We start from the raw sequence: 13,881 nt of genomic DNA, 5'->3' as shown, positions 1-13,881 counted from the left end.
AATACAACATTCAAAAAAATAAAAAAAAAAAGCAGGTGCCATCTGTCCCAGTTGACTGTACTTTCTACGAGGCGAGAAACTTGGTCTCTCCTGACACAATTTTCCTGGCACACAGATGTGATTGTTTTGATAATGCAAATCTGTAGTTTTGAATTTGCTTTTTTACTCTTGAAGTCTCTGAGTTGCCTTAAACTAAGGCACACACATAAACCAGCATAACCGTGTTTTTCTCAGATTGTAAGTTCTTAAAACTTATGTTAACAGAAGACTTCATTTTTTTTTTTTTTGCTTCCCAACATCACACTGTACAGCCATTCTCAAAGCCTGGTCCCTAGAACAGCAGCAGCAGCAGCACCCAGAAGCCTGTTAGAAATACAGATTCTTAGGATCCTGTCCAGACTCTGTGGTGGAGTCAGCAGTAGGTTTTAACAACCCTCTCCCAGCTGATTCTGATACATATTCAATTTTTAGGACATTTGCACGGTAGGAAGAAGTTTGTTGTGCCATACTGGGGATGGCAGAGTTGAGACCCAAACCAAAGAATAATGACTGAAATTCATTAGCCTCAGTTTCCTTATCTGGTCCATATGATCAAATGAGGCTTGGGTCACACTAGATATTACAGGGGAATAATCCTTAATCCCACAAGCTCTGGATTCCCATTTCAGATTGTAAACTGAGGGTTAGGAAGGCAGTACTATCTAATAGCTTCTAGTCATACAAGCCTTGAAAAATGGAATCCCACTCTATCCCAGGGGTCAACTTGATGGGCCCAGAGAGAAAGTCCTGCAGGCGGAGAAGTGCTGTGGCTGTGTGGCTCAGCCGTTTCAGAGCCAGCTACGGCAGGGGCTCTGATCACCACTTCTGATAGGAGCTGATTTGGCAGAATGTGTGAGAAGTGACAGTGCTGGTTGCCTTCTCTTGCTGAATGTTTCAGGTAGATGTAATAACAGGGGACTGGCATAAAGAAAATAAAGAGTGTAAAAATAGGATCCCTGTCCTGTAAGTGCCTACAATGTGCTAATGGAATCCGCAGCGTGGCTTCGGGGACAGAGCTCTCCTGGGGACATGGGGGAGGAAACAATGAGATGAAAGACCACACGCTCAGAGCTAAGAAACCCCGTGACATTTAAGCTGAGCATTGGCTCTCTGGCTTCAGGATTGTTTGGTTTCATAAATGTGGTCTGGAAATAGCACTTGGGCATTATGAAATCTCCATTAGGACAATGATTTGTCTCTTGTATTCATGATAGACTCCAGACTCTAGAACCTAGAGCCTAGAATGAGGGTGATTTGTACTAATTCCCAAAACTTTCTGATCCACACTTGCCACTCACAGATCACTCCAGGGTGACTGGGAGCATCACATAAGAAAAACCTATGGGAAACGGGCATGGTCTTCACAATGGGCTCAAGAAGGGCATATGGGTGGCTCAGTTGGTTGAGCATCCGACTTCGGCTCAGGTCATGGTCTCGCGGTCTGTGAGTTCAAGCCCCGTGTCAGGCTCTGTGCTGACAGCTGCAGCCTGGAGCTTGCTTTGGAGTCTGTGTCTCCCTCTCTCTCTGCCCCTCCCCTGCTCATGCTCTGTCTCTCTCTGTGTCAAAAATAAACATTAAAAAAAAAAGTTTAAAATGGGTTCAAGAAGGGCATCTGGGTGGCTCAGTCGGTTAAGCGTCTAACTTAGGCTCAGGTGACAATCTCATGGTTCCCGGGTTTGAGCCCTGCATTGGACTCTGTGCTGACAACTCAGAGCCTGCAGTCTGCTTCGGATTCTGTGTCTTCCTCTCTCTCTATGCCTCTCCCCCACTCACACTTGGTCTCTCTAAAAAATAAACATTAAAAAATTTTCTCTACTTAAAATAAAATGGGTGAAAGAATGAACTGTTGGTTGAATGGCCCATATAAAAGCCCCTAGCCCAGTGGTGGGGCATTCAATGTTAATATGACTAATAGCAACTCCTTTCTTACCAATTGGGAAGATTGGGCTCTAACTCTGATAGTCTAATTCAGGAATAAGATTAAGTACATAGGTAACCAGACCCATCAAATCCCCAGTGGTTTTAAGAGAGGCAATAACTAGAGCAAGCTCAGCCACTTTGGAAACCAGGAAAGGCTTCACAGAAGATACGGCGAACTGGGCCTTGAATGGTACCAAAACTCGGCGGATGGGTGATGGTGGTAGAATTTTGGAAGGCATGAATTTCGGGGCCCCAAGTGAGAAAGCAGGAGTGTTTCCAAGGGACAGGCACATCCTAAGCGACCCTACATGCCTCAACCCTTAAGTTGCCTGATCGCTGTCGGCGTGAGAACCTCCAGCTCCAGGTGCTCTTGCTCATGGGGTGAGGATGGGTGGAGGTCACCGCAGGGGTCGAGATCCAGGCCCTGCTGCCCCTGCTCTGCTCTCTGTCACAGAGAACTGCATTTCCCAGGCTCTCCTGACCTCTGCACGCGGGGGCCCATCCAGCCAATGGAGGACGTGGCCAGAGAACGAGAGGGAAGGGCAGAGCCAGACTTGCTTCGACCCTGAGCAACGATGACCTATTTGAGTGTCTGAAGTCCTTCATTCTCGAAATACTTAACCTAGCTTTGAACAGCTTTAAAATGAAAAATCCTGTGATCCCACCAATATTTTATCAATATAGCTCTTTTTCTTCTTTTTAAAGATTTTATTTTGAAGCAATCTCTATATCCAATGTGGGGCTTGAACTCACAACCTTGAGATCAAGAGTCGCATGCTCCACCTTCTGGGCCAGCCAGGTGCCCCTATCAATGCAGCTCTTCATTTCCAAATCTATTCTCGTCAATTTGCACTACTGTGGTTTCAAGTCTTTTTTTTTCTTCTAAGTTTATTTTATTTATTGAGAGAGAGAGAGAGAATATCCCAAGCAGGCTCCCCACTGTCAGCACAGAGCCCGACCAGGGGCCTGATCTCACAAACCAAACCGTGAGATCATGACCTGAGCCAAAATCAAGAGTCAGATGCTTAACCAACTGAGCCACCCAGGTGCCCCTCGAGTGTTCCTTCTAAAGCACAATTTTTGCAATGAGGTCTGTTCAGCTTTAACATACAACACTGTTTCTCTTTAAAACCCCTGTGTATTATGTTACTTTAAGCCCAAATTTGCCATTTTATTTTGTGCACAGGCCTTATGGATACATATTCGTACATGTGTGTATGCTGGGAGAAAAATCACCTGGGGGCCCTGGGCCTTCCTCAGCCCATGTGGAACCTAGCACTGGGCAAAGCCTGTTGGGAAGTCATGGGCCAAGGAACCTGGAGTCTCACTGCAGTGTGTCTAAAACGGGAGTTCTCAGTTTGGCTGGCCATTCGAATTACCTGAGTGCTTTAAAAAAACGCTTACCCACACTACACCCCCCCCCCCAACTATAGAGAGGTGTCTGTGGGTGACACCAGCATTTTTCTAAGCTGTCCAGGTGACTGTAACGGGAGTCAAGTTAAGAACCACGGACCGAGTGTCAAGTGGGGTCCTGAACTGAAACCATAATAAGTTCTTGGACAAGGGAAGGAAACAGTAACTGTGGTGTCCTTGCATTTCTTTTCCATTCATGCTGTGACCAGGACCTATACTGTCTTCCTCGCCCCCCATCCCCACTCTCCTCCCAGTTCACTTTGCAAGGCCATCCCACATCACACCTCAGGCAGGAAGCATTTCTTGGTTACTCCAGTGATTCACCGTCTCCCTTCATCTTGAACCCCTTCCAGTTAGTATTTTGTAATCTAGCACTTAATTATTCTCCAGTGCTCTCACTGGTCTTTCTGCTAGATGCTATGCATTTTGTAGGCAAAGACCATATTTCCTCCTCCTCCTGGATATGTTTACAAGAGTCTGGAACATTTTTAAATGTTTTATTATTTTTTTAATTTATTGAGAGAGAGAGAGAGAGAGAGAGAGAGAGAGAGCGAGCAGGAGGGGCTGAGAGAGAGGAAGAGAGAGAGAATCCCAAGCAGGCTCCACAATGTAAGCACAGAGCCTGATGTGGGGCTCGAACTCACAAACCATGAGATCGTGACCTGAGCCAAAGAGTCACATGCTTAACCGACTAAGTCACCCAGTCACCCTCTGGAACATTTCGGATGCAGGGGAAGGGAGTGCCTCCCAACTAGTAGATTAATTAAACAAACATCTGGGCACATTTGCAAGGTAGGAACAGAGGTTCTGTCATCTTCAAAAATCTACAGGATGAAAAGCTCAGTGGATATGCAATACAGCAATTATACCTTTCAGTTTATCCCTCTGTCAAATACCAGCAGGTTTTAGGAAAGACACAGGGTGATTTTGCCGGGAAGGAGGCCGCGATTACACATAAAGTATGCAGTAGTTTTAGGTCAACTAATGCGGCAGCCCTATGTGAGATCTGGAGAAAGTGGCCCAGATGGCAGGACTTGATTTCTAAGACCGAATGGCTACATCCCTGCTCTGAGGAAACAGGAAAAGAGTGCAACCAGCCAGCAGACAGAGAAGCCCCTTATTGTCCTGATTTGCAGAGTTCAAGGACTACCTCCCTTATTTTATACTTAAGCTCCACAGAGTCATCTAAAGATACTTTCACAAGTTTTTGCTTTCAAAACCAAAATGATCAGGTATCTGAAATGTGGGCTATGTAGGCAGACTGTGTGTGTGTGTGTGTGTGTGTGTGTGTGTGTGTGTGTGTCCATCTATACACACATGCCTGGGTGGTATTTCTTCAAATACTATAGTCCCAGCAGTGATTTTATTTAGTCTGGTTGTTCCTAAGACAAACATACATAACTTTAATTAAATGCACATCTAAAAGTAGGGGAAAACATCTTGAAACAATTAGACTGTTCCATGGTAAGAGGTTTTAGGGTAATGATATCCTCCCACGTCCTTACCTCCACCAGGAAAAGTGAACAGATGGGTCGAGGGAAGCCAAGCCTGACTCCATAAACACAGGCTGTAGCTAGAACTCTGTGCCTTGCTCTATTTTGTTCTTTTCTGACCCAAGACAGCACCCTTCTCTTACTTGCTCCTAAATGAATTCCAGTCATTCAATTGCTTTTGCTTTTTTTTTTTTTTTTAATCCCTCTTCGATCGGTTTTAGAGGGAGAAAGTTTTCAAAGTTTCTTATCTTTCCCTGATGGAAATATGCCAGAAAGAAACTGAAAGTCTGAAGAACTACCAAACCACCCTTCTGGTTATTGACCTTGGGTTAAGGAAGCTTCTGGAGAATGTCCGCCAAGATGGCTGGCTGCCTTTGCCACTTCATTCTTGGGATTTTCTGAGTCATCTGGTTCTCTAGGTACTGAAGGCTGAGTGTTTATTTAAATTGCACTGGAAGCTGGGAGAAGAGAAGTGTCAGGTTGTGACGTTCACCAGGATAGTCCTTTTCTTCTTGAACCCCAACTTAATCCACTCCTAATTAATTTACCCGTGACAGATCATTAACAAAAAGAACGCTTTCTTCATGCTGAAAAGTCACGTCCACAAATGCCAACTGAATGTCTGTCTTCTATGCCTGGAACTGTGGGAGAGACCAACACAACAACAACAACAATCACGTGAGCCTGGTCTTCAGGGAGCTTACTGTTGTTGTAAGGGATTCAAGTCTTCAGAAAACAAAGTTTTTGTTTCAAGCTGTAGAGGCTTTTCTGATGTTGTTCTTATTCTTTTGATATGATAAAATGTATCAAGTTATAAATCAAGATTCCAGTATTTCAAAGAGAAGGAAATTTTTTTTAGATGACTGAGACCATCAGAGAGGAAGCATTCTGGACTGGACACAGAACCCGGGCAAACGTGAGAGGAAGTCTGGGAGCCAACACCCCACCACCAGTGGAAGGCAAGGGCAAGAGAACATTCAGTGAAGTAACAGCAGGGCCACTGAGAGGGCCTTGAAAGCCCAAATCAGGACTCTAGGTGGTCAGGCAATAGGGAAACAGTGTGCATTACTGAACAAAATTACAAAATGAGTTCTTGCAAAAGCTCACTAGAAAGAAGCCTCCAGCCTAATTTGGACAGGGAGGTGTATAACTCAAAGATTAAACCCAAACGCGTAGGCAGAGAATGAGACCAAGTACAGTCAAGTACCTAACTTTGCAGTGTGTGACCTGGGCTTACCCTTTAGAGACACTGCAAATCACTCCATACACATCCACAAACACACGCTGGCCCAGCAACCTCCAAGGGGCCAATGGAGCCAAGAGCTTCAGAAGAGGGGACACACGATACCGGCCTGTCATGGACCCAGAACTACTCCTAGGAAATTACCGGCCTGCACGCTACCAAACCGACTCATGTGGAAAGAACAAGACAGGGAAAGTTTCCACAGCTTGAGAAAAATCTCCAAGTGTGAGGGAGATACACAGACACTCAGGCAGGAGTGCACAGATTAGACTGATCCAAATCCAGAAGTGCAGACGTCCAGAGGAGACAGGGCAGAAGCCAAGGGAACAACACTGCCTGGGGTTTCTGTTTCCACAGAGTTCTCGGCCTTGCGGGATTCCCTGATACCAAAGGGGCAGGAGGCATGGTTTCAGACCCCATGGTGCCCCCTCGTTCTGCATACTAAGACCACTAGATTTGAATGAAAATATGAAGCCAGATAGACTTAACTCCATGGTGCCTCTGAAAATTAAATTCTTACAGGCTAACACTTAGCAACTTTGATTCTAAGGAATATTCCAAGCAGAAAAATGAAATGTTACCAGATGGTTATTTATGAAAAATCTCACACTGAAAAAATAAGTATTTCCTCTTCCTTTTTCTTATAGTCCCTCTAACTTTCTCCATAGGGGTCACCACAGCAAAACATGGTAGACTTACAAGTTCAAAGGCAAAGGCAGAACTGGTTCTGGAGTCAATGCAGGGAGAGCTGTATCATGCGAGTCTTGGCTTTATCAACTGCAAAGTACAGGTGGTGATTTGTGTGTAACTGCTGTGTGCATTTCCACCATCAGAAGAGAAGACTGAAGTGCTGATTGGAGCTACAGCAAGAATCAACCTTGAAAACTACGCTTAGCGAAAAAAAGCCAGGGGGATGGTTTCATTGACAAAATTTGCTAAAATGTGATGCTCAATCTCGGGAAAATTTGCCTTTTCTTCTATTTATCCTTCTATCTAGAGTCCATCTAGTTTCTAGACGATAGTTCTCTCTGGCTAAACCTACATGGGATACTTTTAAAAATATTGATTCCGGGGCCTCTCCACAAAATGTTTCCAAACATGTGGGGTGGGCGTGGGAACAATATTTTTTTTTAAGTACCCCAGGTGACTCTAATGCAGGAGTTGCCAGGATTGAGAACTACTCATCCAGGAGAAGGAAAGGGAAGTGGGTTTATCAGTACTTACTGTGGGCCACTGCTAACTCTTTACATATGGTATCTAGAGCTACAGGTGCCCCTTTCATAACCTGTTGGGCTTGTTCTGCCCATGAGCATTACAGGCCCTAGGAGCAGCATTCAACCTTGGAGGGACAAGTGAATGGGAATAGGCACCCCAGTTTCCTTACCCCCTTGGGTAGGGTAACTAGTTCTGCAAGGGGCCAGAGAGCTCATATGTTAGGATTTGTGAGCCACAGACTTTGTCTTAACTATTCCAATCTGCCTTTGCAGTACAGAAGCAGCCACAATGCTAAACAAATGGATTTGATTGCATCCCAATAAAACTTTATTTACAAGGGCAGACTGCGGGCCACAGTTGGCCAACCCCTGCTCTGAGTCTAAGAAGACTCCCAGAGGTCTTCAGCAGGATTGGGTTCCAGCTGCCCACAGCAGTTACCTGTCAATAACACACCATGTAGGTTTCAGTCCTCTTCTGCATGCTCCTGGGATCAGTGGCTATAGAAACTCCCTACACTCAAATCCTTGTCTCAGAACCTGCTTCTGGAGGCACCCAACCCAACTCAGTATCTTGTTTTATATTCATAACTACCCTAGTGGTTAAATATCATCATCTCCAATTTAAATTGAATAAATTAAGATTCAAAGATGACACAATTCGGGGCACCTGGGTGGCTCAGTCGGTCAAGCATCTGACTCTTGATTTTGGCTCAGGTCATGATCTCATAGTTCATGAGATCAAGCCCCACATTGGGCTCGTTCACAGAGCACGGACCCTGCTTATGATTCTCTCTCTCCTTCTCTGCCCCTTCCAAACTCTCTTTCTCTCTCTCTCATTCTCTCAAAATAAATCAATTTTAAAAAGAGACTACACAATTCATAAGTGATGAAGTCCAGATTAGAAGTCTATTTAGCTACAAAGTCAATGACCTCTCTACAATATGACCAGAGTAAGAGCAGATACAAATAAACATAAACACACACACACACACACACACACACACACACACACACACACACATTAAATATGTAATTTTAATTACGGTGGGCAAGATTACCATAAATGGCAAATCATAATGCAAAATTCACACTACTCATGTAATTACTGATCTACATTAAGGAAAGGGTTTTAAAAGAAGTAATAATATAAATTATAAGGTTTGAGGGTTATAAAAAAAATACCCTCTCTTAGGCTGCTTCAAATGGAGGATAGAATTCCTTTTTCACCTATCAATGGGTTATAATCCTCACGCTATTTCTTCTCTGGTGTAATCTCCAATGGTACTTGAAAACAAACATAGCCATCCAAGGTAAAGCCCAATGTATAACTTGAAACTTGATGAAATAGGGACCAAATTAAAATAGCGTCTTCCATATTTTGACACGAGGGATAGGAGGAGTGGGGGAGGACAGTAGTTTCACAAAGTCCCCTTAAACACACTTGTGAAGTTACCCTATGGATCCCAGGGCTTCCAGAGAACACACTGAGAACCCAGAACCGTTACAGTTAGAAACCAATTTTTTTAGCTTACGCGGTCTTGCCCTCGCTGTCCTGCTTGGTGGCACTGGCTCCCTTCTTGCCCAGTAGGGAGGCCACCTTCTCCGAGTCTCCATTCTCCACGGCCTGTAGCAGCCGGTCATCATTCTTGTTCCACTCGTTGGTCTGTGGAGCAAAGGGGAGACGTAGAACTAGTGAACAACAGTGGCCGAAGCCATACTGACCAGCAGGACCCCCGTCCTCCCGTCACTGAAATCAAAACCTGCCCTCAGATCAGATACCTTCCCCTTCACCGTGGAGACACTCAAGAAGACCGGCTTCCCAAAAGAAAACATCAATAGTTCAATGAAACAGCAGCTGGCCAGCAAACTCTGAAATAAAGTCCCCTCTTTTCACCGACGCTGGGAAAATGAAGCAGCTTAAAAAGACCTCAAGGCCAGTTTACACATTAGCTTGTTTCTAGCTAAACTCTGACAGCTGGCTCCTCAGAATACTGGCCTTTGACCTGGTCCACAGCTCACTGGGCCTGCAGTGTAGACAACCAAACTGGCCAACAGCTCAAGGTTACTCGATGGTTTATTTACACACAATTCTTCATCCGCTTTCACTGCCACCCTTTCTGGCCTGTTCACTGGCCAGATTTTCGAGCCGTATAATGATTTTAAGTAGTTGTCCAGGCTACGGCCTCTACAAAGTCTCATGAGAAACAAAACTTCTTCCTGAGCAAGCTATTAGACAACAAACAGATTTGAGCAAAGCCTCCACCACTGCTAAACCCCCAACCTCAACAGAATTAATTCTACAAACCACAGTGACAGGAAAGCTTTCATGTATATAAAAGCTGGCTTTGACTTTTACAAAGGAAAAGAGAAGATCTCCATATAAGAGCAAATGGGCCTTGAGTATAACACCGAGAAGTTTCACATGTGAAAAGGCAGCAGTGAGCCATTGAAGGTTTTGGAGCAGAGGAGTGAGAGAATAAAATCAGTGACTGAAGAAGAGTTATGACAGAGAGGTGTATGAGGTATACAAGATTAATGCAGGGACAAAAGATCCCGGGGGGCACATCAAAGCCCCTGGGTCACTCTGCAGGCTGGCCTGCCCTCCAGACCTCTCCTATAAACCCACTTTCTGGCCCTTCCTGCTATGGATACCAACACCCTTGAAGAGATTCCTTCTCCCTCCCCCAAACGTTCTACATTCAGCTCTACAGTTTCTCTGCTTCCTGTGGCCTCTGAAGATAAGAACCTCTAGGCATTTCATTTTAAAGGCTTTGCCACACACCATTGCATGGAGGCAGAGAGAGGAGACAGTGGGAATGTAACAGTTAACAAGAGAGAATTTTACAGGACTACACTCATCCAACTCTCGGAGCACGTTCCCAATCTCTCTGCGCTGATGGAACTGGGAAACCCAGTAGGGCTCCACCTTCTGATACAGCAAGGGTAGATCTACAAGATGTCCCAGGTACCTCTCCACCCCAGCGTAGAGGCAGGGCCTGAGAGAAAGCCAAAGGCCATGGAGGGGTAAAGTAGACGTGTACAGGGTTTAGGTACAGAATTTACTTTGAGAGAGTCTCAGGACTGGGCCACTCCCATTTCTCAGGATTCTCTCCTCCCCATGGCCACCACTGAGTGCAAGAACACAGGAATGAGGAGCTAGGTTTAAACAAAAATCAGAAGTCTGTCCGCTAGGCTGCATGAACTAGAATTCCAGAACTCTAGATTGATACTTCCATGCTATAGACCTCAAGTCACCCAAAACCTCTCAGTACCTCAGTTTTTCAAGGTTTTGGACCGATGACCACTGTGATTCCTCCTCTAAAGCTCAAAATATGTAATCTATAAAATGCCCCCCAACCAAACTTTGCTAGAGATTTGTCTTTGCACAAAGGCAAATCGGGTTTCCTACTGCAGAACACAATACACAGTAAATACACTACCCTAAGCACAAGCATTTGGTGGTAGAATGGGAAGCTTTACCTAAGAACAAAATGTAGCCAACACCAAGAAACAGACTTCCCCCAAACAGCATTCTGCAAGCCAAAACAAAACAAAAAATTTATAAAGTACATTCAGGACCAATGATTCCAATTTACATGACCCCCAAGCTACATTATTAGTGTTGTCTTTAAATCCTTCCCTAATTTAAACTGACCAAGTTAAAACTGGATAGGGAAGATCAAAAGGATATTAAACCCCAGAGGATATGATCGAAAGTATTTAAGCAAAGAAAAGCCACATGAAAGGATTTTCCTTTTCAGTGCCACTAAGAAACTCAACTCTTGGGTAGAGAAAAATCTAGTTGTAGGGGTTCCCTAAAATTAGTTACATGTGGATATTTAGGGAGTTCAATTTCTATAGGACACAGCAAGAAAGATCCCTTCTCCCCCACCCTCTGGAGGACAAGGTCAATGGCACATTGAGGTCTAAAATACTTCTTTTATCTAGTTTCTCTTCACTGCAGGCCAGAAGTTACTTTTCTGTTAGAAAAGATAAGGCAAAGAGAACAAGGTTACACACACACACACACACACACACACACACACACACACAAAGATTTAATAAATAACCTAACCTATACCACCATTCAACCTGGATATGCTGCAGACAGGATTCATAGTAAGCAGGAGGAAGGAAACGGATGGGTGCTATATATCGGCCTTAGAGTCTGAGCCAAGAGATCAGTTCAGAACCCATCAGGAAAACAAGGGCACACCTGAAGAAGAAACTGGGGGAGAAAGTAGATCATTGGTCAGGAAATGAGGAAAGAAAGTGAGAGTTTACTCTTAAAATTCTCACACGAGTTATGCTAAGAGTGGAGACAAGAGGTATCCCAATTTGTCCTCTCTCTAAGCCAGGAATCCAGATTCTGAAAACACATTACCCAGACTGCTAGCCAGCCCTCATAAGGAGGGGATGCTAATGTGACAGAGCTCTCTAGTCCTGGGCCAGGCAGCTGGTTATACTTATGGGTAGTTCTGATATGCACAACAGGCTATACCATGTTTCTTCCAGAAAGCATGGTTTTCAAGGTGCTATCGCTTTCCTCTCCTATACCTGCCCATGGAGATAGTCCCTATATTTTCTCCTATAAAACCATTCTACCCAGCACCACATTCCATACCAAAGATTCCATGGCCATCTGCAAAATGAAATAGAACAGATGTTTAATAAATACTTTTAATGTCATTGCTCTTGAGAATCTACAAGCAAATTCTTTTCACCTGTCTCTATCCCTCTGCTGAGTGGTACTAAATTGAAACCAAGCATCAAAAGGAATCTTAAAAAGCTACCTTGGCCAATATACCGTCCAACAGTAGGGTTGGTCAGATAAATAGGTTGTGATATTGTGATATAAGAATTGTAGACTTGGTCCTTGTCCCTGATTTCTAGCACTAGAGCTTTTAAAATCCATGAATTTCCAGAGTGATAAGGGTGAAGAGTATCTTTTGTATTCATAATAATCTCCCCTACAGGAGTTTATGCTAATGACATCTTCAGGATGCGGGTTGGTTGCCAGGAGAATCAACCATGTAAATTAGAGGGTTAGAAATTTCAGCCCCACCCCCACCTTCAGGGAGGGGAAAGGGATTAGAGACTGAGTCTATCACCAATGGCCAATGATCTAATCCATCATGCCTACAAAGTGGAACCTCCATAAAAAGCCCTAAACCACCCTGAAACCATAGGGTTCAGGGAGCTTCCAGGGTGATGAACACAAGTCGGTGCTGGGAAGATGATCCTGGAGAGAGCAGACGCTTTTCACTTACGCACCCACACACACATCCCCTATCTTGCCCTGTGCATTTCTTCCATTTGGCGGTTCCTGATTTGTAATCCCTCATAATAAACTGGTAATAGTAAGAAACGTACCTTTCTGAGTTCTCCGAGCTGTTCTTGCAAATGATCAAACCCGAGGAGCGGGCTATGGGAACCTCCACCCCCCCTGACTATGACTTTATAGCTAATTGGTCAGACTGGCCCGGGAATTGCAGATGGCATCTGAAGTGGGAGCAATTTTGTGGGACTGAGTCCTTAACTGTGGGGTCTGATGCTACCTCCAGACCACTAGTGTCAGAACTGAATTGCATCACCAGACACCTAGTTGGTGCCCGAAGAGTTGGAGAATTGGTTGTGGGTATAAAGAAAACCACTTGGTGTCAGAGGTGTTTTGTGTAAGAAGTAGAGCATATGATAGGTGAAGTGTGAAATTTTACCATAACGACCCAAAGTAATTCACTCATGCTCTGGAATTGGGGAAGTCTTCTAGAGACCACCACCCCACCGCCACACAAACAATACCTCACCCCCCTCACCACCTCCCACGGAAATCCCCTCCTCTAAATGGCATTTCCTCCATAGGGCAGCTTCGTGATTAGCTCTGCCTCCACACTGGGCTCCTGGTCCCCTCAGAATGGCATTTTCCACCTACGAGCGGGTTAATCCAACATTTAAAACAATGAATTAGGAAAAAAAAAACAGCAAACATCAGCTGCATCATATTTAATAAAGTTAAATGTTCCATGAAACTTTTGATTATGTATGTGTGTCCTGGGTGGTGATATAAAATATGTATTTTTCCTGGGGAATCTCAATAAAATACATTGGATGCCACTGCTTTAGAATATTCTGTCATCCCAACCGCCTATGAAAAGGCTTCCTTCTAAAGCCTACTTCAAGCCCTGTAGGCTCGTCAACTTTTTCATGGTGACCTCTCTCTGCTTCTCTCCACCATTGTGTCCCAGAGGACCGCCTACTCATCTGACTGAAGCCCACAGTCTAGACTTGATGAAATATTGCGTCCCGGCTTTTGTTCCAGAGCGCGGTGCGTGCTTGTTTTGTTTCCTTGTCTTCAGCTCCCTGAAGGCACTGACGACAGCCTTTATTACTCGTCCTGTCGTGCCTAGCAAATGCTGGTTCTGTCGCTCATTTTAGCAGGATTTTCCTCCTCCTGATCAACATAAATCTCTCTTGACTTAGCAAATGTTTTTTTCAATTATAAAACTTTCATTCTTTTGCAAATAACTATTTAATCATGTTTCCATTTTTTTTACAGGCT

The 13,881-nt window shown here is 44.4% G+C and overlaps 1 protein-coding gene across 4 annotated transcripts in view; it reads right to left on the bottom strand.

Annotated features, from left to right (window-relative positions):
• The window catches only part of RAI14 (retinoic acid induced 14), a 142,303-nt gene that overhangs the window by 47,600 nt on the left and 80,822 nt on the right, over positions 1-13,881 (bottom strand). For 2 of the 4 annotated variants that reach the window (XM_040495037.1, XM_040495047.1), the window contains exon 3: positions 8,855-8,985. In XM_040495037.1, coding sequence (XP_040350971.1) covers positions 8,855-8,985 — 131 coding nt within the window. Of the gene's footprint in view, positions 1-8,854; positions 8,986-9,101; positions 9,234-13,881 lie in introns of those variants that run through there. The other 2 variants (XM_040495030.1, XM_040495052.1) reach the window with 2 other exon arrangements.

The sequence above is a fragment of the Herpailurus yagouaroundi genome, unplaced genomic scaffold (assembly GCF_014898765.1).
Source record: "Herpailurus yagouaroundi ecotype Mexico unplaced genomic scaffold, PumYag 29, whole genome shotgun sequence".
In the NCBI taxonomy this organism is placed as follows: domain Eukaryota; kingdom Metazoa; phylum Chordata; class Mammalia; order Carnivora; family Felidae; genus Herpailurus; species Herpailurus yagouaroundi.
The sequence above is the reverse complement of the archived record's forward strand: the minus strand, read 5'-3'. Positions and strand labels throughout refer to the sequence as shown.